Source organism: Plutella xylostella, chromosome 21, assembly GCF_932276165.1.
Source record: "Plutella xylostella chromosome 21, ilPluXylo3.1, whole genome shotgun sequence".
Lineage (NCBI taxonomy): Eukaryota > Metazoa > Arthropoda > Insecta > Lepidoptera > Plutellidae > Plutella > Plutella xylostella.
This window is the reverse complement of record NC_064001.1, coordinates 6,164,607-6,186,512: the sequence shown is the minus strand read 5'-3', so window position 1 is coordinate 6,186,512 and position 21,906 is coordinate 6,164,607. Positions and strand designations below refer to the sequence as shown.

Genomic DNA, 21,906 nt, shown 5'->3' with positions numbered 1-21,906 from the left:
TTTTCAAAGTAAACACAAAGCTGTTATAAAACAAAACGAGAAACAACAATGAAACAGAGGGTTGTAGTAAAAACGGCCACGGTTCAGTTGGTCACACTCATAACTCCAAAGCGTACTGTGTAATGCTCTCAAGGCTGTATATTAATCGCAAAGATTTTGCTTTTTGTAATCTGCTATTGTTTCAATTATATCTATCACGAACAAAGTGTAAAATCATGTTATAAAGCGATTTCGAAGAGATTATTTCAAGTCTCTTAATTGAGATCAGTTTCACTGAGCAGCGCTGGGTATATTCATATGCATATGTATATAAATAATCTGCTGCCTGTATATCTTAATAAATTTGGAATATTTAAGCAAGGAAGCCTAGGTAGCGTTTTGGGAGGCGATTGGAAGGTCGTCTTTATCATTTCAGGATACAATCACAACGTAATAGCATTGTAAAGGTGCATTTCTGCATCCACTTTTCACCCAATATGTAGGATGCGGGCTTTTTGCACAAACAACTAATATCTCTGGCCACGAATCGTACCCCATCGAAACTAAACAATAGTATAAAAAAACTTTTAAATAATTAAGTACTTATGTATAACTATGTATATCAATGCGGTTCCATACGGACAAAAAAGAGGCTCTATAAACACAGATTAGCATGATTATATTTCTGAATCCTCTGATTTTACATTTTAAGTTCGCTCACTATTGGTCGTTAGTCGTTACTGGCTATCCCGTTCTAAACAAGAATTCATGATCATCACTTAATTTCATTACTTATTATCTTCATTAACTGTTATTTACGTTTACGGTGGAGTTTAAACCGATGGCTTCTGTAGAGTACTCGTATATAGCGAAATGTTGAGTCACTCTCGTCCTCAAACCGACGGCGTAGTAGTAAACTAGTGCTCCCAGCAGAGCGTGACGACAACGATTCTTCCGGATGGTTGCGCGTATGTGTTGTATGCGTTATGCAATTGTTTACAAGCCAATGGAAAAATGCTGCAAGCAAGGCCACGCTGCTATCGCCCAATCGCTATGCCATTCAACAATCTTTGTTGTCTTGGAATGCGCACACTATTTAACAGTTTAACTATTTCGTTGATAGACTGTTTTCATTTCGCATTTACGTACAGCCGAAATGGATATTTCGATAGCATGTTTTCAAAGGGATCATGTTGAGGTAATCTTCACTTGTGAATATTCGCTTTGATCTCGCAGAAAATAGAAAATACGAAACGGCTTTTGTGTTGAGATATTTTCGTGGCAGTTATTTTACATGCGGAGTGTGCGGTAACGTGAGCCACACGGCGGGTACTGTATGAGATCTACTTAATGGTGCAGGCAATACGGGTTATAATGTTGCGTGTTGTGAGCTTTTAGCAGGCTGTACTTCGGCCAGCCGCACTAATTGAGTCCAGAATTAGCCACGTAGCTGAGAGCAATCTAGTGCAGCGGCCGAGCTGGCGGACTATACGCTGCGCCTCCGCCCCCCGCCCCCCTCCAACACTGCCACGTGCCTGTCTGTTACAAGGTTATTAATATCCTCCCCTTTATAGCAAACAAAAAAATCGATATTCCATCAATTAGCAACGTTATAAAAACTGGAAAACATTTTCCGTTCTGGAAATAGAAATTAAAAGGGTGAGGTGATTCAGTTCATTAGTGGAAGATTTTCCAACTTTATAAAAGGCGTGGGTGTGAAATGGCAGAACATAAATATCTGCGAAGAACGCTTTTCATGGAACATTTCCGATGTTACCTGAAAGAGGGTTGTTGGATGCCCTTTAACTGACTTCATATCGGATTACAGAACAGACTTGCACTGTAACATTCTGCTTATTGAATATCAGTCAGTACTCATGAAAGTATGGAACACTTCAGATTCGCTAAAAACGAATACCATACCGGATGAGATATTTATGCGTAGTTGTGAAAGCGACACCGCTGTTGCAACCAGATTGATATGGTAATGCGTCGCCGACTTTTCACTTGACCTAGCGCGAATGCACCTACCGATACCGTGGTGTTGCGTAACTAACGTAACTTTAATTGCACCTCGCATAGGTACGCCTGACTGGGTGCAACGTTGCATTCGCGTGCAATGTTTTCTACAATGCAAGATATTATTTTCATCAGACTAACAGAGCATTAGCCGCACGCGCCGCCGCTACCGAGTTTGACTCTGTTATTGTATACGTCACTCTTTGAGATGTAAGAAATAACACTATCGTTGACTTACATTGACTACTGCTACTTGATAACTAAACAACTCGTCTAAGCTACTTTTGTTGTAACAGAGCAAGTAGGTATACAATTCGCAATGCCAGTTATATAAAAAAACATAAATATTAAATACCAATAAGCATAATAAAGAAGCAAACGGAAACCTACTGAAAATTTCAATAGGTTTTTGTTATTGAAATAAACATGATAACGATCCTGAAGCAGGAAACGCATAATTTGTTAACGTGAAGTAGCTAACTTTGCATGAGGACAAAGATAGAGTGTATCTGCGATGATCTCCTTAGCTACTTCCGTGAGGGAACAAACACGCTCGCCTAAATCTGATTTATTGCTGGCGACGTAACAGACGCCTTTGAGCACCGAATTAACTCACCACTGTTGTGACTGGCCTATTCTAAAATGAAGAATGGTTTACTAGGAGATTCGCTGTTTGTACTGGTCACATACCTACTTTCAAGCATATTTAGAGACATGTTTGTTCTTCTCGGTCCAATATGGAGACCAAACAAACGAGTCATGTTTCAAGTTTGCATCATCTCTTTGGGATACGATTGAGAAGGAATTTGCGTAGAAATGTGCACCGTCATAGACAGGCGAGGGCCGGCGAGATGGGCACGCGCCGATATCAAAACAACATCCGTACAAGTTACCAACTGACCACTGTAAGCTTCGGGAACCGTAAACGTATGAAGTAAAAGTGAAAAAAAAAGGAAATAACTCAAAATTAAAGGCGATCGTTAAATTGAAGGAAGTTATACTAGAAGAAATTGGAAAGGCAGATATGCAATGTAAATAACAAGAACGCTCAAGAACAAGGGAGTAATGCTAACAGACTCCATATATTCTGGTGTTTCTTGTTTTCACGTATAAAATTTAGCGTCCTTGACCACCGCTCGCTGTCACTAGCACTTTGCACCGACGGCACTTGCTAAAAGCGGGCGTTCCCTGGCCGAGGCTCAAGGGGGTTACTCTATACTGACGAAAACCTAACAAACGAGAGCCAAGCGGCACGTTTAATACAACGATGTAGAGTCGTGGCTCGTGCAGCAGCGCTTTGAAACTTATGTTTTCGTCATATAGAGTGACCCCACTGCTTTGCTGAGATGCGTCGAGTCGAGGGCGTGTGCCGAGTTGAACGACCAACGAGGTTTCATTTCACTTTCATAGCATCCCGCGCCGGCGCAGCCGCAATCGCACGAGAAACCGACACCCGCCGCTTAATGCTAATTCGGTGCCACTGTAATGGGTGGTTTGCTGTTGTTTGGATAGACACTTTCATGGCAGTCAATTGATGCTTTTGCTGACTGCACCTCGGTGATATTGATCACTTTAAGGTGTTACAAGCGAGAGCACGACGCGCGGTAGAGCAATGCATCAATAACCAGTTTGACAAATTATCTAATCCCAGACAGTTTTCACGTTTGGCGCCAAAACAGACATACACGTGGATCCACTTTCGCCGGATCTCTTCCACGAAGCAAACCCATAAACAGAATTCATTGAGCCTAACCAAGTATCGGCATGCGGCGGCGGCGGCGGCGGCGTAGTGGCCACTCTCGCGGAACCGGTCTCGGAGCGTAAACCGTAGATGACACAATAATCATTGCCATTTAGACCCGCGGTGACGGCCGTATCGCTATTTATCAAAACATGTATAACTTCATTCCACAGGTGCAAATGATTCATACGCAGATTGTGCTGGCAAACATGGAAATAATATGTGTTACTCCGCATGCAAATGTTGGTACAACTGTGTTTAAAGTTTTAAGGAAGCCTGCAGAGCAAACTGAAGCGAGTCATCAAGACAGCCTTATTAAAGTTTCGTTGAAGGCAATGAAATGTGCGGAAACAGCACATCCTGGATTCCATAAAAGGTGACCGAATCGCTTGCGGAATCATAATATTTCATGTAAAAATTACATTATTTTAAATGAATCATGCATATTTTGAAAATTAAATTACGTGTTTTAAATTATTTAGACGAATAAAAAAATATTCATACAATACGTAATTAAATAAGCGTACTTAACAGATGAATTTCGGTAAATTTGTTACTAAAACATTGAGTACTTTAATTACTTATCATGATGGTGATTAAAAACGCTACTAGATCTGCGTAAAAATCCTGAAAATATCATTGCCTTTAGTGCCTTGAAGCTAAAGCAAGTTGTACCGTAATGATTGAAATGTTATGTAGTTCATTGACTTTGAACCTTTAAACAGGTAAAATGGAAGCCATATAAATAGGTTATATGGGAAGTAATCAGTGGCTAGAGCCATCAGCTGTATACAAATACATTTATGTCTGGCATTCTGTGTTTATGTTAGCTACAATATGTTTACATCCTATTTTATTTCTGTCGTGTTGTAGACATCTCGTAAAAGGATATGCTTTCCGTTATTTTTTATAACTGCTGAACATATTTTAACGAAACAGCGAAGACACTAATTTAATTCTGTAATTAATGTAAGAATCTACCGAATGCATGACAAAAGTGAAGATGAATTTAAGAAGCCTAAATGAGGCAAAACGATAGGCGCTAACAGGAGATCTTCACCCTTGTTTCTCATCAAAATTTAATTTACTCAGAATAAATTAAACAGAAGCCTTTCAAAGAATAAAACGGATTTTTAATCATGTCTACCTGGATCCATATTCTCCTTAGAAGCAGTGCAGATATAGATATAAACAAGAGAGATATAAATCAGAAATAAGGCGTTATGATAATAAAATCGTGTATAGGGCGAGGGTGTACCGTGACATGGAAGCATTAATATAGGTTTACCAATGCCCCAATGGCGATTACATTTTCGGCGATTAATCATCGAGACAGGCCCCATTCTCGCCTATTTGTGCACCAAATGTGGTGTGTGACTCAACGATATGCAAAGTATAATTTTGGTATTGTTTACAAGAATAACTTATCGGTTATTGTGTTAACTAAATCCACTGTTTCACACTATCACAATTTAATCCGGCATATTATAAGTAAAAACACTTTTTAAATCGACAATCAGTCAATTACGAACCGAAGCATTAACCGGCCATTTTCACTTAATGTTCTCATGAAGGAAATGCCTAGTGAACAGAATAAAATATATCAGCCAAGCAGTAGGCATGAGTGGCTAGTCAAGGCAGACGGGCAGCAGCCTTGCGCCGCCATGTCGCGACGATCCGCAGTAAAGGTTGTGTCGCCCAGTCATTTCCGATGAATCCTCCGACTCGGACCGACTGACTGATTGAAGCGGGGTCAATTGACAATCGCCGCCGTGACAGAAATAGCTATTCGCACCAAATCACGGCTACGTATCTCTTGAGTGGGCCCGTCTGTCTGCATAAATAAAAGTATACAAATACAAGCCTCCGGCTAGAGATGGTAAAGTTACGAAATCGACCAATCGAATTCATCAATTAATTGATTCAGATGACTCATTAGCATAAGTTGCAAAATGTTTACAAAACATGTCTCTCGTATCTGTGCTCCGGTTGTACAGAGACATAGAACTCGCAAACGTATAATTACTGCGTTATCGATGACCATAAGCAGGAATATTACCATTTAGCTCGGTATTTAATTACTTCAGACCGCTTAAGACGACAAGATAGCATTAATGCACTTAAAATGTTTGTCCAGATAATACAGACCAGACATCACTCATGTTTATTTAAAGCTGTTATAGCGCCAGATTTAAGTTATTTACTGCTTGCAGTGACTATGCGTGCTATAGATAAATAAAGCCTAACAGCTCCAAATTGGTAAACTTCAACTGCGCCTATTCGGTACTATGAACACGAGCCCATAATTGAAGGTAACGATGTTGAAAATTACACTTACCATTATGGGTGTAGCGAAATTCCTTTTACAATCACAGAAACATGACACCAATATGTCAAAATCCACTGTACTGAGATTAAATTAAGAAGGATTAGCTACTATGAAATAATTGTTCTTTTGCATGGATTTCACGTCAAGTTTTCACCATAACTATTAGTACAAGTCGAGCAAGGAGGACTCTTTGTTTGTTTACATATGTCGGAGACGCGGCCGGCGGGTGGCGGTGATTAATCCTCACATTGGGGACGCGAGTGCTAGGTTTCCGCGAAGGCGTGCAGGCTTCGCGCACGCGGCTCAATGACTGTCTCAGCGCCGCACGCCACCGCGGCATTGCGTGCGATCCGCCGCCTACAACCAATTTCCCTATTAGTGAAGATGTTACACAAACGACCATACTGTAAGCTACTTGTCTTTATCGTAATCGAAACCTCGCGACCGTGAACGCTATCGCCGAGTGGTAATGACTAATGCGGGTGTCATCATCTGTGCAGATGTGCAGATTGGATGCGATGCTTAACTGCAACACGGAATGGAAATTGCGACAGCGAATATTTATGATGAAGAGAATTCAAATGACTTGTGGCTTTTATTTATTTTGAGAGAACATCGGGGTCGTGGGACTGCCTAAACCGCAGTATTTCAAAGATAAAACATAATTTAAATAAGCATGCGATTCTTATTAAAATTACCAGCAGAAATAGCTCCCGATACAAGACGCCCGCTCCCCTGCTATAAGTGCAGTAATACAAGTAGGTTTTTGAGTTGTACCACAGTCGATGCCTTTATACGTTAACGATTCATATTTCCTGGCGAAGAGTCGACTCATATTACTGAAAGCTGATGCTGAGCAGTCACAGGAAACGAGCCTCGCCGTGGTGTCTGATACTGATGCGATTGTGACTGACGGCCAACTACACGACACGTGCATTAGTTAGCCAATACAATAACAACTGTTGCACACATTGATTTACGTCACCAAACAATAATAAATCTATGGGGAAACCTATATCTTGATTAATACCAGCACTTATTGGTAAAAGCGATCAGATATAATAATCGAAAGGCCTTCGGAACTAATCAGAGTTACTCAAGATTCAAGTTTTATTTCTCTTTGAAAGTTTTATTCCTCTCGTATAACGGATAAGTTGATATCAAGTTACTGGCTAGTTAAAGTGGTTTAATCAGACGCAGAGGATACCTTTGAGTCCAAAGAGATGCGGCTAATCCCGTGACAAGTGCAGCCAACTGCGATTCAGCCAATTACGAGACGGGCATTAAAGTTAGCGGGAGTTCCGTGGATGGATAGTGTTTCATAGAGCACAATGTCAAGTGGCAGCGTGACTAACATGCATGTACGATCTAAAGAATATAATACCTACTACTTTATTGATTTAACAGAACACAAAATAACATTTAATACTGTGCATATTACTCAACAGACGGCCTTATCAATAAAAGCGATATTTTCTTATTATTGGCAATACGCATCGTAGGCGTCCTTTAAAGCTAAAAATTGAATCCAGACAGCTGTTGTTTGTTGATGATATCAAACAAAAGTAATCCATGATCTACGCGAACAGCAACATTATGATCTTAAAATGCAGAATCATGATTAACAAATCTACACTCCGTGCTGTATCGTCCTTAAAGACCATGAAAACGCGAAGAGAAAATTTCCGAAGCTAATTATCTAATTGCAGTGTTTATTACGCAACGTTCGCGGCCACTCACTGCAAGGAATTGGGCAATTCGTGTGTGCAACACAACACTAAAAGATCAACAATCCTTGCTAACTGACGTGACCATCATTTGATAAAGACAGAAAATCTTATGAATTGTTTAGAATTCTTAGACATGTTAAATGCTTAGCCAATTTCAATTAATTATTTGTTAACTTATTGTTCTCTCTTTTTACAAACATACAAAGGGCAAGTGAAATAAGTAATTAAGTACGATGGGTTCACTATTGACATGGGGGCAACTGTTCTCAACAAAGCACCAGACCAGCCATGAGTGACTTGTTGGCAATAACGGGCATGCCACAACCATAAGTAACACAGTACATCCGCGGAGTAGAATGCAAAACAATTAATGTTATTTGTGGTAACTGGAGCGTGAGTTTCTGACTGCGTGCCGACCGACTGTACTTGCAGTGATGCTTAGTCACAGGGCTGCCAACCGAACCACACAGCCTGAAGACACTTGCATCGCAAAACCGATTCGACAGCACAAAATCGAATCCAAAGTGTCTGCAGATTTGATGCATTCGCCAATATCTCCGAGTCGCCTGGAAACCCTCCAACTCGGAAGTGTATCGAGTGTTATCGTTCCATTAGCGGAGGAAACCATTATGTGGGAATATAACATCCATTGTCGCCAGACTGGCATGTATTCAGGTGAGTAGACCGAGCGAATAATGGTGCGTTGGCGTAAAAGCTCGTCGGGTACAATCAGTCACAAGTAAATCGATACGGCTTTAGACGTCGTCGTATAACTCCCATAGAACGTGCCGATGCCGGTGCAGTGCCGGCGAATAAACTGGCATGTTTATACTGGAGCTGATAGTACTAATGTAGCACCGCATTAGATGTATGTACTAAGAATCTCTTTGTACCGCTGCAAATGAGGTTTGCTATTTGAGGTCGACCGCGTTAATGTGTTTCCAATTTGATTACTAGATTAGATATTAAATCGGATCAATGGTAGAATTGTATAGCTGTCGCTAGGCAAGGCTGTAAAATGAGTCGTTTAATATGCCGGAGACTATACATTATAGGATTCATTTGTGTAAGAGCGAAGCACCTATATACATCAAAGTAAACTTTTATTTACATAAATCTATGCAGATGAAGTCAACAAGAGAAGCACTTATATAGTAGTATACAGAAAGAGATATGTTCAACTCTCGTAGCGGGACGCCTGTATATATAAACAGTTTCCTAAGCGGTGCCAACATGACCCAGAACAAAGGTCTGGAGTGGAAACATGACATATTAACAGAGACGCACAAAGTGTCAGCCCCTGACCCGCTTAGATACCGTCTGCAGTAGCCCTTATCGGCTACCCCAGAGAACTGGGAGTGACTCGTTTGGACGATGTGAGGAAATGAATGTCGAGCCGCGAAAAGCAACAGAATTAATCTCAGTACTTCAAAGAAAATTTACTGACGCGGCAACCGTTCATACGAAAATGAAAAACGTAGTAAAGGGGTCTTCAGGTAAAATAAAATAATCGATGCTTTTAGACGTTTTAGAAATCGATAATAGAGATAAGGTCAGAAAGATACATCAGCTTTCAAATTCAACGAAATGATTCGGATGGAGCTCTACAATCACGTATTTATATTTTCACACACACACACACACGCACTCACGCCTTGTACTAATGTACTCCCTTGCGGGGTAGGCAGAGGTGCATTGCTGCACCCACTTTTCGCCAGAGTGTTATGTTAGTCCCAATGTAATAGGGGGCGGGCCTATTGCCATTTTTCGGGCACATCCAAGACCCGAGAACAAATATCTGTGTTTAAACAAATATCTGCCCCAGCCGGGAATCGAACCCGGGACCATCGGCTCAGTAGTCAGGTCACTAACCACTACGCCATTCGGTCGTCGCCATTTATATTTTCAGTATTATTGTATTCACATAAGAAATCTAGAATACGGCGTGATATAGCCAAATTGAACTTGTCACAACAACGATTGTTTACTTTGTTTTGTCTGTAAGATAAATTCAAGTAAACAACTTCATTTAACTTGATATGTTGTTTACGTTTCCTCAGTAAATAAAAATATATTCTTTGTGGCGAAATCAACAGACGCAACCAAGCAAGTGTATCTTATCAAAACACAAAACCTAAATATAAATATTTCTACATTTATTAGCAAGTTCTTTGTTAAAACACAAAAAGAATCACATATAGTTGGATAGTCTTGGCATGTGGTTAGCCAATTACCGCATGGGGACGAGTCTTTGTTGAATTAGGAGCACAAACAGTAGCCGTGGCGGCCCGACTGTGGGTGATGTCACCAGCGACGCTCATCGTCAATCAAACGTGTAGTACCTACACTCCATGACTTCATCCTGATCAAGGGGCTTCGAGTTTAATTTAATCATGCATTTACGATTAAACAGCTTTATTAAGAATCACATATTTTTTCCCAAACTCATTTGTTTAATGAGTATATAAAGAGCTTAAAAGTGCTATGAACCCTTTTCGATGCACCGGTCGCATCATAACTGCGTCAATTTGATGAAGACGTTATATTTATAATTCCTTATAGTATCTCGAGGGTCACAAGCGCCACTCCCCGTTTGGAGTCTTGACTTTGAGGACACGCAAGGATATGTCCTCGCGACGTATGACTCATACACAGTTAATGCTCTTTATAATCGCATGTGTCTGAAAATAATTATTTGCCAAATAAAACCCTTTGTGGATCGGTAAAATTGGATCCTTTTGTCTTTGTTGATGTTGTTGACTCCGACGTTTATTTTTGTTAGATATTCTCTTTGTAGTTTACATTTCTTTGTTTCCTCATGTCTGGATAATACATACGTCTCAAATTATTTTGGCAAACAAGTGTCTCCCATTTTGTCTTTCTCTTGCTAAGAATAATGCTTTAAATATTGTCCGAAACGGAGACACGTTCATGCGCAGTAAATCCAAATGCGAAGACAATGGCTTTATCAAAACCAGTAGCTTGATCGTGAGCGGCGATCGAAGATACGACATAATGGATGCGTGCTCCGTACGAATGTTGTACTGGGGACACATCAAAATACGTCTGATGTTGAATATTAAACAGGACGACTTAATTTAAAGGAGCACCTAACGAGGCATCCAGATGTCGATGACTTCTGATTGTCGACGATCGAAATTAACGCTGGATCTTTTGCGATGTTTATCTTGCGAGTCAATTTGCTGGGGGAGATTTTCGCAAAATATAATATGGTAAGTAGTAGTACACTGGTAGTTTTTTGGCAGAATCTTAAGTGAATTTGTGCTTAATACCAGCTCAATCCACCATACATGAGTCATACATACTCATAAGTAGTAATACAAATAGCAGGATGACGCGTGAGGTTGGCTGCACTAGCTCTAATTTTAAACACAGACTGTCCTAAAATAATCCGCACATACCGATTTGTATGTACGTTTAATACATACAAAGCAACTTCAGTCATGTAAATATATAATATAACGTCAGTCAGCGAAAATCGGGCTCTTGATCTTGATTCATCATCATCATCACGACCCATTACGTCCCCACTGCTGATCTTGATTATTATTATTTATTAGTTTAAGCACTTAGGTAATTAGTACACCAGTGCACCACAACGCATCGATCATTGAAGGAAAGTTACGAGATTGCATGAAAAAATATCCATGTCAGTCATAAATAAGCTCAGTGGGAAATTCAAGGGAAAACTATTTACAAGTTCAGCGAGGCTGAGCAAACAATAGCAGTTTTCCATTGCAATAATGTTGCGGCAAAAAACTGAGGACAAAAAGTAATTTCCATTCCCAGGTTGCTTGCTAGAAAATTGCCCATACATATTGCTCCATGTGAAAACCTTGTGATACAATGGATGAAATGTATAATGTGAAATTGTAGGCATAAGTAATTATTTTTTTCTGATCAGATCACACCTCCCAGAATAAAATGGTTATGATAGATTAGAATTTAGTAAATTTAGTCACTGACTCTGACTATGCACATTTTTAACATAGAAACGACTTGCATTTAAATGTGTGAGATAGACATGTATGTATGCCAAATAACCTGGGTCTAGTAGTTCAACAATAAAGATAAAAATCTGACATATTACATATTATTAATAAAAAAAATAGTGGCTTGTAAGTTGATAAAGTTAATCAAAATTAAATCTCTTGCTGTCTGGCTTTGACAGTATAATGCCAGCCACACTGGTATACTGCAACTGAAGACTTCTGCAAATATACAGGAGTGTATGTGTGACAAAAAATGCACAAGTTTCACGATTTAAATCACTCACTCGCTCTGTTATACTTGCACAAGTCTTCCGTTGAGTATACTGGTGTGGCCGGCATAATGTCAGAGCAATACAGCCATAAATATCCCATAATTTGCAGGGTAGCTAGTTAATTATCACATATATAGATATTTTGTTAACTAGCATACATTTTGACTATACACAAGAATATTCTTTTTTATTTTTCAAACCTAAATGTTGTTTTTTATTATCAAAGCATGAATGGTGACACACCAGAATCGCAGGAAAATTGGTTTATATGTATGTATTACTTTATTGAAATTAAAGTAAAATTATCTCATTTTAAAATTAAATAAAACAGTCAGGGTTATACATCATCAAGATCTACATGATAAGTTGATACCTACTTGAAGATGAATAAAAATGTTTTTAATAATGTGAAAATATATTACAAATTACCTGATGCTCATGTACCCTACACGAATTTAAATAAAGTGGTTTCTGCGTCTACTCTGTATGTACCATGACATAGCCTACAATACCAACAACCTTCGGCAGTTATTGCTGCTCAGGATAATTTATAGGAGTATAACAGTGAACCAAGGAATTCGGAGTTTATTTTTGATAAATTACATTTAGGTACGTAGTCCAATACATTTGTCGAGTTATGTAGAGATTTGTAGAAGGAAATTAGAATAATCTGGCACACATTCCGCCTACATTGCTTCAAGGGAGCACCAACGATTCGAATCGAACTTTCAAAGACATCAATACTGTCTACATAATAAAAAAAAACATTTACTAACCTTACGAACGCGAAGATAAGATAACAAAATTGTCATACAGGTACTCCTCACTTCATTATCTACAAGTTTTATTTAATAGTTTTAGAATTTGATAATTCGTAAACACACAACACATACGTCACTCAGAAAAGTCAGCCATTTTATAAATTCCAGAGAGGAGAACCGACTTTTTCATCGCATCGTCTTGTCTATGAAAAATTTTGAAGTTTTGGTCTATGGCTTACTGTATAAAAAGCTCAGAATAATCATGACCTTTCATAAAACCAAACATAGTGCGCCAGTACATAATGGCCAAAACTCACTTCTTTCCGTAATTAAATAAACTAATGGTTCTTTCGGAGACGCTGTGGCTGCGCCACCACACTTGATGAATGCAGCCATACAACTCTGTGTCGTGTGTGACAGATGCCAGGAATGACTTTGATTGATTTGAAGTCTTGATATTTGTCATATTTGACATTTTAAGCCAAAACAAAATTGAGGTTATGTTATGATTTATTTTCATATATTATAAAATAAATAGCAGAGGAAAAACAAGTGCAATACAGTTATAATAAAGACCTGTAAAATGTCTACAAAGGAAGGGATTATCAAGCAAATGCAGTCTCTTAGAGATTCAATTCAAAGTTTTGGCAAACGTAAATCGGTACGATATGGTGTCCCTTTTCTTTTATTCGTTGTCGGAGGCTCTTTTGGACTAAAAGAATGGACTCAAATCAGGTAATAAAATAAATACAATATAAGATTTATCTAACCATTTCGAGTGTGCCAGCTACAGACACTTGCACATCTACAGAGAATAAAAATAGTAGCACCTTGTGGGGTACTGCTTTACTAGTGTAATAGACGCAGACATTTTTGTCATCCTACAGACCTACTGTGCTTTGTTTGTTTAGCCAATCACTTTAAACCCTTATCAGGACTGCAGTCATTGCCATACTGTTCTACCTCAGTTGCAATACATAAGTGTACATAGTTTCAATATGTAGCTTAGCATTCATTGTCTAACATATTTCACCCATTTCAGATACCAATTTTCAAAAGTTAAAGGAGTCAGTAAAGAAGAAGCAGAAAAAATGGGACTAAACAGAACTAAAAAAGTTACACTTGAAGATGCCTATGAAGAAATACAAAAGCTTGATATTGATAACTGGGAGAACAAGAGAGGTCCGCGGCCTTGGGAAGATAATTTACAGCAAAAGTCATAGCTTGTTTCATATTTTGTTTTATTAGTAGTATGGTAGAAGATGTAAAAATATATTGTTATTTGTTTTTTAACTAGGATAATTAATTAGTTTTTATTCCTGAACATCTACTTGCTATTTATGTAAAGTAGGTGCATTACAGTCATGTATAACATTAACATGTATAATACAAACTTGGTAATTTCATTTAATATACAAATAAAATTATCTTGCAGAGTTGCAGGTAATTAAACCTGATATATGAAACCAAATAACAAATCTGCAATAGCTTTTGAGTTATTTATTGTAACATTCATAAGAATAAATATTGGTAAATACCTACTCTGAGTGAGATCTTTCCATATTCGATGTACTCGTATGTCGAAAAAGACATGAGCTAGAGTAACAGCCTCAGAGAGCACAGCTTCTCGTTTGTTAGAGGAGAAGTTGGTAGAAGTCTTTGATTATTTATAATAGGAGGCAGAAGTTGCAGCACAGCAAAGGACCGTTATTATTCTGAGGTCGGTACCTATCTCTCAAGGCACAGTCTAGTTTAAATAATCAGCTAGACACGACAGATAGATCTTCGCCCCATTTGTATAAGCCATTTTTATTTAGGAAGGAAGATATAAATTAAGAAAATGTACAATGTTCGTTGGTTCGTGCGAACAGCGATGTTATTATTCTGAGATCACGAATTACCAACATTCACTGGCTGTACTATGTACTCTGTGATCATGAGTTTGCACTCTTTGCTCTCAAGACATGACGCATGCGTTTCTAGAAAAATCAAAATAATCTGCTGTCTCTTTCATTTGCGCTAAGTGTAAAAGGGAGACGGATAAACAACGGCACCAATCAAAACACAGTATTGATTAAGTTGCAAGTCTATATAAAGGCGAGGCAACTATTTTCTTGACGCATTTCAAAGTGAAAAATTAAACGCATCGCATAGTAAACTCACTGTTGTGTTGAAGATTTTTATTTGTACAAGAACAGACATTTCCTTGATAAATTATAGTGAATATTGGTAAGTTTCTTTTCCATTCTAACTGCTCATAATACACCATACTTAAAATTAGGCTGAATCTCAAACCAAACTAAATTTCTTTCGCTGGCTGAGAACTGCGCAGTGCAGCGCATTTCATTGATTTTCTTTTCCTTTGTCCGCCATCTTAATCATCTTACTGGAAAATAAATTGAATCACACCATCGTTTATGCCCTCATCAAGGATTGAATAAACACAATTTATTGTGGAAATGTTATTGATGATAAACCAACTTAGATTCTCGGATTTTATATAAATTGCAAAACTCTACAATAGGTGTGGCAAGGTTAATATAACAGCAATTTACTGCATAATTTTCTAAAATATTGTAGCTTGCCTAAAGTCGTTTTGGTTTGTGGATCATCTTGGGTTTATTCATATATTTGGTACCTACTTACTACCTACATAGTTACAGCAGTACCTACCTATCAAGTAACCCAGAAGAAATATAGGTATAAATAGGTACCTATAACAATATTATGTTCAGTGTACGTTCTTAGATATTCTAAAAGTAGGTTTTTAGGTCATTGATTTGAATAGTTCCTTGACCTGTGCAAAACTTCCGTTTTGGCTCAGCGCCATTATTATGACGCAGACTTGTTATGATAGCACAATTCAATAATATTGTGAAATCTTTATCTTTAACACCTATTGAATATAAGTAGAAGTAGGTATGTTTACGAAAAGTGTTATCATCACTTTGTTGATAAAGGGATATTAACATTTTTATTACATTGTTACAGATCAAGATGCAGATCTTTGTCAAGACATTGACTGGCAAGACCATCACTCTAGAGGTGGAGCCTGCTGACACCATCGAGAATGTGAAGGCTAAGATTCAGGACAAGGAAGGGATTCCCCCAGACCAGCAGCGTTTGATCTTCGCTGGCAAACAGTTGGAAGACGGCCGCACTCTTTCTGACTACAACATTCAGAAGGAATCTACTCTTCACTTGGTGCTTCGTCTGAGAGGTGGAATGCAGATTTTTGTGAAGACCTTGACTGGTAAGACCATCACCCTAGAGGTTGAGCCTGCTGACACTATTGAGAATGTCAAGGCTAAAATTCAGGACAAAGAGGGTATTCCGCCAGACCAGCAAAGGCTGATCTTTGCCGGCAAACAGTTGGAGGATGGCCGCACTCTGTCAGACTACAACATCCAAAAGGAATCCACTCTGCACTTAGTCCTGCGTTTGAGAGGTGGTATGCAAATCTTTGTTAAAACCCTGACTGGAAAAACCATCACACTTGAAGTTGAGGCCTCTGACACAATTGAAAATGTTAAGGCAAAAATCCAAGACAAGGAGGGAATACCACCAGACCAGCAGCGTTTGATCTTTGCGGGCAAACAGTTGGAGGATGGACGCACTCTCTCAGACTACAACATCCAAAAAGAATCAACTCTTCACTTAGTGTTGCGTTTGAGAGGAGGTATGCAAATCTTTGTGAAGACCTTGACTGGTAAAACGATCACTCTCGAAGTTGAGGCTTCGGATACTATTGAAAATGTAAAGGCTAAAATCCAAGACAAGGAAGGAATTCCTCCAGACCAGCAGCGTTTAATCTTCGCCGGCAAACAGTTGGAGGATGGCAGAACCCTCTCCGATTACAACATTCAAAAAGAATCCACTCTTCATTTAGTACTTCGTCTGAGAGGAGGTATGCAAATTTTTGTGAAGACTTTGACCGGTAAAACAATTACGCTAGAAGTGGAAGCATCGGACACCATTGAAAATGTAAAAGCAAAAATTCAGGACAAAGAGGGTATTCCCCCAGACCAACAGCGTTTAATCTTCGCTGGCAAGCAACTGGAAGATGGTCGCACTCTTTCGGACTACAATATTCAGAAGGAATCTACCCTTCATTTGGTCCTCCGTTTGAGAGGTGGTATGCAAATTTTCGTCAAAACTTTGACCGGCAAAACTATTACTCTTGAAGTTGAAGCCTCCGATACTATTGAGAATGTAAAGGCAAAAATCCAAGACAAGGAGGGTATTCCCCCAGACCAGCAGCGTTTGATCTTCGCCGGGAAACAGTTGGAGGATGGCAGGACCCTCTCTGATTACAACATCCAGAAGGAATCCACTCTCCACCTTGTTTTGCGTCTGAGAGGAGGCATGCAGATCTTTGTCAAAACTTTGACTGGTAAAACAATCACTCTTGAAGTGGAAGCCTCTGACACTATTGAGAATGTAAAAGCCAAAATCCAGGATAAGGAGGGAATCCCACCAGACCAGCAGCGTTTGATTTTCGCCGGCAAACAGTTGGAGGATGGCCGCACTCTCTCAGACTACAACATCCAAAAAGAATCAACTCTACATTTAGTCCTTCGTCTGAGAGGAGGTATGCAAATCTTTGTTAAAACCTTGACTGGGAAGACCATCACTCTAGAAGTAGAGGCCTCTGACACTATTGAAAATGTAAAAGCTAAAATTCAGGACAAGGAGGGTATTCCCCCAGACCAGCAGCGTTTAATTTTTGCTGGTAAACAGTTAGAAGATGGCCGCACACTCTCGGACTATAATATTCAGAAGGAATCAACACTTCACTTGGTCCTGCGATTGAGAGGTGGTATGCAAATCTTCGTTAAAACTCTGACTGGCAAGACCATCACCCTTGAGGTAGAGCCGGCTGATACAATTGAGAATGTGAAGGCGAAAATTCAGGACAAGGAGGGTATTCCCCCGGACCAACAGAGGTTGATCTTTGCTGGAAAGCAGTTGGAAGATGGCCGTACACTATCAGACTACAACATTCAGAAGGAATCTACTCTTCACTTGGTGTTGCGTCTGAGAGGCGGTATGCAAATTTTTGTGAAGACCTTGACTGGCAAAACTATTACTCTAGAAGTAGAAGCCTCTGATACTATCGAAAATGTTAAGGCTAAAATCCAGGACAAGGAGGGAATCCCTCCTGACCAGCAAAGGTTGATCTTCGCCGGCAAACAATTAGAAGATGGACGCACACTTTCTGATTACAACATCCAGAAGGAATCAACTCTTCATCTTGTATTGCGTCTGAGAGGTGGAAATTAATTACTGCCTTTTTCTTCTCTTGTCATTCCATGCAAAATGAGTAATTAGTGGAAAATAAAAACAACTGAGCTTATTAAATTCTTTTATTTTTTTTAAACCCCTTTTTAATTATTACTGTCGAAAGTCCTAGAAATCATTTTATCAGGTAGGATACCTAACTATGATAGTAGTTAGTACGGTACGCGGAAGATGGCTGCCTAGTGTCTAGGCGTGGAAAACCGTCTCGGCACTCCCTACTTCCGCTTCCTCATTACGTATGATAAGAGTAGGTAATAAACATGACCCTTTGTTGAGAATACTCAGGTCGATAGGTAAGTTAGGTCTTGTGTCCTAGTCCTAGGTATCATGCAAGGAACATAAGTATAAATAGGTACGTTGCTATTTGCTAGACGAAGAGTAGAGAGCCACATAAAATCTGTTCATGATAGTCCAGCCAGACAAGTTAATAGTCTGATGAACTAACATTTTAACTATACCTACCCACTTGTTAAAAAAGCAAGAACCTACCCTTTTAGCCAGAGAAGTATCCTGTGATGTCCACAATGTTATCGTATACGTTATTGTACCTACATGTGGAATCTCGCGTACGTTTAAATATCAATAAATAGTGCCCAATTAAATCAAAATATTTAATGCAATCAAGTGTAGGTATTTCAAATAAAGTAACATTAGATCTGTTAAAATGTTTGCCTAGTGGGATTAAGAGCTTTAACTATTTAGAATGAAAACAAATATGTTTTGGCTTTACCATTAACATTTATTTTTGTACATTAATAAAGATGAAAGTTACAAAACAATGATTTAAGTAAGTAATACATAGTTACAATGATAAAAATGTATCTGTACGTATGTACTTAGTTATTACAATAAGAAATTATAATCTTACATAGAGATCGGACGTAAAATACCTATTACAAAGATGATTCAACAATGATTGATGCTTTCGTCATATACTTACCTAAGTACCTACATTGTTGGTTGCATCATGATTTTTGTTTTATGCATGTAACTTGTAATCGTATGTATTTTGTCATCAACTCATCATCATACCGTTATCATGTACTGGACAATTGGACATCCTTAAACCTATACCAATTAGGTACCAAGCGTATGTCACACAGTACAGTATAGTGCCACAAACTTATCTGTTCCGGTGACAGCTCAAATAAATCTCTAATATTTCTTAATTCTATAAGATTTTAAGTTTGCTCGTATCATTATTTCGCTCTTGCGGTGTTAATAAACCCATCTAATGTTTTAAAATATACAATTCATTAGTAAGTAATGAGATATGGATCAATTTAGTTCGCTGTCACCGGAACAGATAAGTTTGTGGCACTATAGTCAGTTCATTTGAGAATGACATACATTAGGTAGGTATCTGTCAAACTGTATAGGAGCCTTTCATTCATAGTCATTGATTATAATTATACATAGATAATAAATGTAAGTTAAGAGTTGATTTTGATAAATATAAAATAATAAACCTTTTTATACAAATTTGAATTTTACACGTCTAAAAGTTTAATAGAAATATAAACAACTGATATTATGGTAAGAACATTGAACAAAAGATATCTGGAGTAACCAAAATTATTTATATTTTTGTGATCGCTCTTAAGCACTTAGAAACCCTTGTAACTAATCTTTCTCTGATTTATCATTCTACATGAGACATTAATAAATGAAGAAAAACATCAGGTTTGTTGATATTTTAATGATAAACGCCTATCTACGTACTTACTATTTATTTATATCTTTATCGCGATTGGAAAATCCTATAATTTTCTAAACAGTCAGACATTGTTCTAGATATAATCCAGTGTACCTGGGAACGTATCGTATGAGCTAGGTGTCATTGCACATTGTTTGAGTCAGACATTTTTTGTCTATTACAATACAGGGTTTTCTCCTTGCATTTCCCATATTTTCCACCCTGTGTGCTAGGAACTATCTCCAACCCAACAGCAGTAAATTAAATATTATTAGATATATTTTTTTGCAGATTTTAAGTAATGGACCCGTGTAGGTACTTAACAATTAAGTAGCTGTTTTACTGGAATCCTTTAAACAATTCTATATCCGCAGTTTATTTCCTTATGCATTAGCTCTATTTTCCGGTAAACCTTCATTATGTAGTGTTATATACCGGTACACGGGTCGTGTATAGGAAATAGATGTAAATGTTGAAATCAATCTGACGAAGCTAGCTTATTATATGCAGGATTAAATTCAACTACAAAAATATCTGACTGAATTCAAGGAAATAACCATATTCATTAATAAAGCTTTGAGATTTAGAGTTGATCAATTAATTACTTCTTATTTAGAGCTGGATCAGTTCTTATACGCAAAGTAATATAAGAAAATAAAATGTCGCAACGTAAAATTACATTTTACTTATACAACAGCTAACATAATGTAATTATACGGGTTGCTTAGTACCTAAGCTTAGGTAGTTCTATGACTTCACACGGTAATTGAACTAACAGCATTAAACCAACATTATAACAGTGTTACGACTCGACTAAACCAAGCTGTTGCCTGTTTAACAATGTCGGGATAAAATTTATCAGTGGGATAAAAGTGATGCTGATACTTTTAAAAGTTCTTTTGCAGAGTTACAGTATCATTTTAACACACATGTATACTATAAGATGCATTAAGACACCGTGAAACAGGTTCTTAGACTAGCATACAAATTATTCCGTATATATTTTTCATTTGCATCTGACCAATCTTTATTATACGACAATTACTACTCTAGCATAGCATAAAAAATGCTCGTAGAATACCACAATAGTCAGGTAAACAACCTTTACCACATCATGTAAGTATATTTAACGTAGGATTTGGATTATCATAAAATTGTAAAGATATAGTGTCTTCTAGATACACCGGTCGGTATAGTCGAGCCTTAAACAATTTCTTCCTAACCTTAACTAAAATCACATCTACGTACGTACATAAACATGATCAGTAAACTGTGTCTGTACATTAATGCCTTCAAGAAATATAATGTTATATTGATCTATTGTAGGCAGGTACGTTGTAGTATAGAAGTTTTGAAATGAGCGAACAATTGAATGGCTACCCCTGAAAGGGAGTAAGTACGTAAGTATAAGGTAAGAGTGTTCATAATAATTGTTATTTTAACACATTCGTTTGTTTTGACAAATTAAGTTATTTTTAAATTGTACGCAAGTTATAGCAAAAATAAATTATATGATACTATTTCCTGCAGTGTTCATAAGTAAGATATAAGTATACACTTATACCTACGTAGTTCGCCTAATAATTATATGAATGACAATTGATATACTACATGGTACCGGCCTTTGGTGTTCATTTCATAAGTTTAATTACGCTATTGTTTATTTGAACAAAACTCATTGTTTGCCATTTCTATTTAGGATTCATCCATAAAAATTTACAAGTACACTGTATTCTTAGTAATTAAAAATTCATTAAAATTAACTAAATTCTAATTTACAATCTTAACTCAACATATTACAAGCTATTCCTTGTCTTTATAACAAAATTATATTGCATAAAAAGCGTGATCTCTTATATTTGCATTGCATGCAGTAAAAATAATATTTATAACATAATTACTAACGCAGTTTTGTTTAAAATAGAATTATTCATAGACTAACATGAATAAAGCAGGATAAAATACAAGGTTTACATAGAATACCGACTATTAAATGCGGATGTCTTAACATCTACACAGAACCACAGTACGCGTAGTATTTTATCCTTACCTATATACAGATATC

General features: G+C 37.8%; 3 protein-coding genes across 6 annotated transcripts in view; 2 read left to right on the top strand and 1 right to left on the bottom strand.

Moving 5' to 3' along the window:
* LOC119693113 (tyrosine-protein kinase CSK) overlaps positions 1-13,016 on the bottom strand; it is a 37,286-nt gene extending 24,270 nt beyond the window's left edge. For 2 of the 4 annotated variants that reach the window (XM_048628563.1, XM_048628564.1), the window contains exon 1: positions 12,860-13,015. The gene's annotated coding sequence lies outside the window, so the exon portion shown is untranslated. Of the gene's footprint in view, positions 1-6,077; positions 7,485-12,859 lie in introns of those variants that run through there. The other 2 variants (XM_038115568.2, XM_048628565.1) reach the window with 2 other exon arrangements.
* Positions 13,017-13,297: 281 nt separating this feature from the next.
* LOC119693121 (cytochrome c oxidase assembly protein COX16 homolog, mitochondrial) lies at positions 13,298-14,146 on the top strand. The gene is made up of 2 exons (XM_038115582.2): positions 13,298-13,579; positions 13,887-14,146. Exons 1-2 carry the CDS (start codon positions 13,428-13,430, stop codon positions 14,065-14,067), a joined length of 333 nt encoding a protein of 110 aa, XP_037971510.1. The 5' UTR covers positions 13,298-13,427; the 3' UTR covers positions 14,068-14,146.
* A 769-nt stretch (positions 14,147-14,915) lies between these two features.
* Positions 14,916-18,200, top strand: LOC119693110 (polyubiquitin-C). The gene is made up of 2 exons (XM_038115561.2): positions 14,916-15,073; positions 15,836-18,200. The coding sequence occupies exon 2, from the start codon at positions 15,842-15,844 to the stop codon at positions 18,125-18,127; it is 2,286 nt and encodes a 761-aa protein (XP_037971489.1). The 5' UTR covers positions 14,916-15,073; positions 15,836-15,841; the 3' UTR covers positions 18,128-18,200.
* Positions 18,201-21,906: the final 3,706 nt, after the last annotated feature.

Bases quoted from the DNA above. Each gene is read 5' to 3' on its own strand.
- LOC119693121 (XM_038115582.2), top strand. From the start codon at position 13,428: ATGTCTACAAAGGAAGGGATTATCAAGCAAATGCAGTCTCTTAGAGAT. The intron at 13,580-13,886 runs GTAATAAAATAA...CACCCATTTCAG, and splicing joins AAAGAATGGACTCAAATCAG to ATACCAATTTTCAAAAGTTA.
- LOC119693110 (XM_038115561.2), top strand. From the start codon at position 15,842: ATGCAGATCTTTGTCAAGACATTGACTGGCAAGACCATCACTCTAGAG.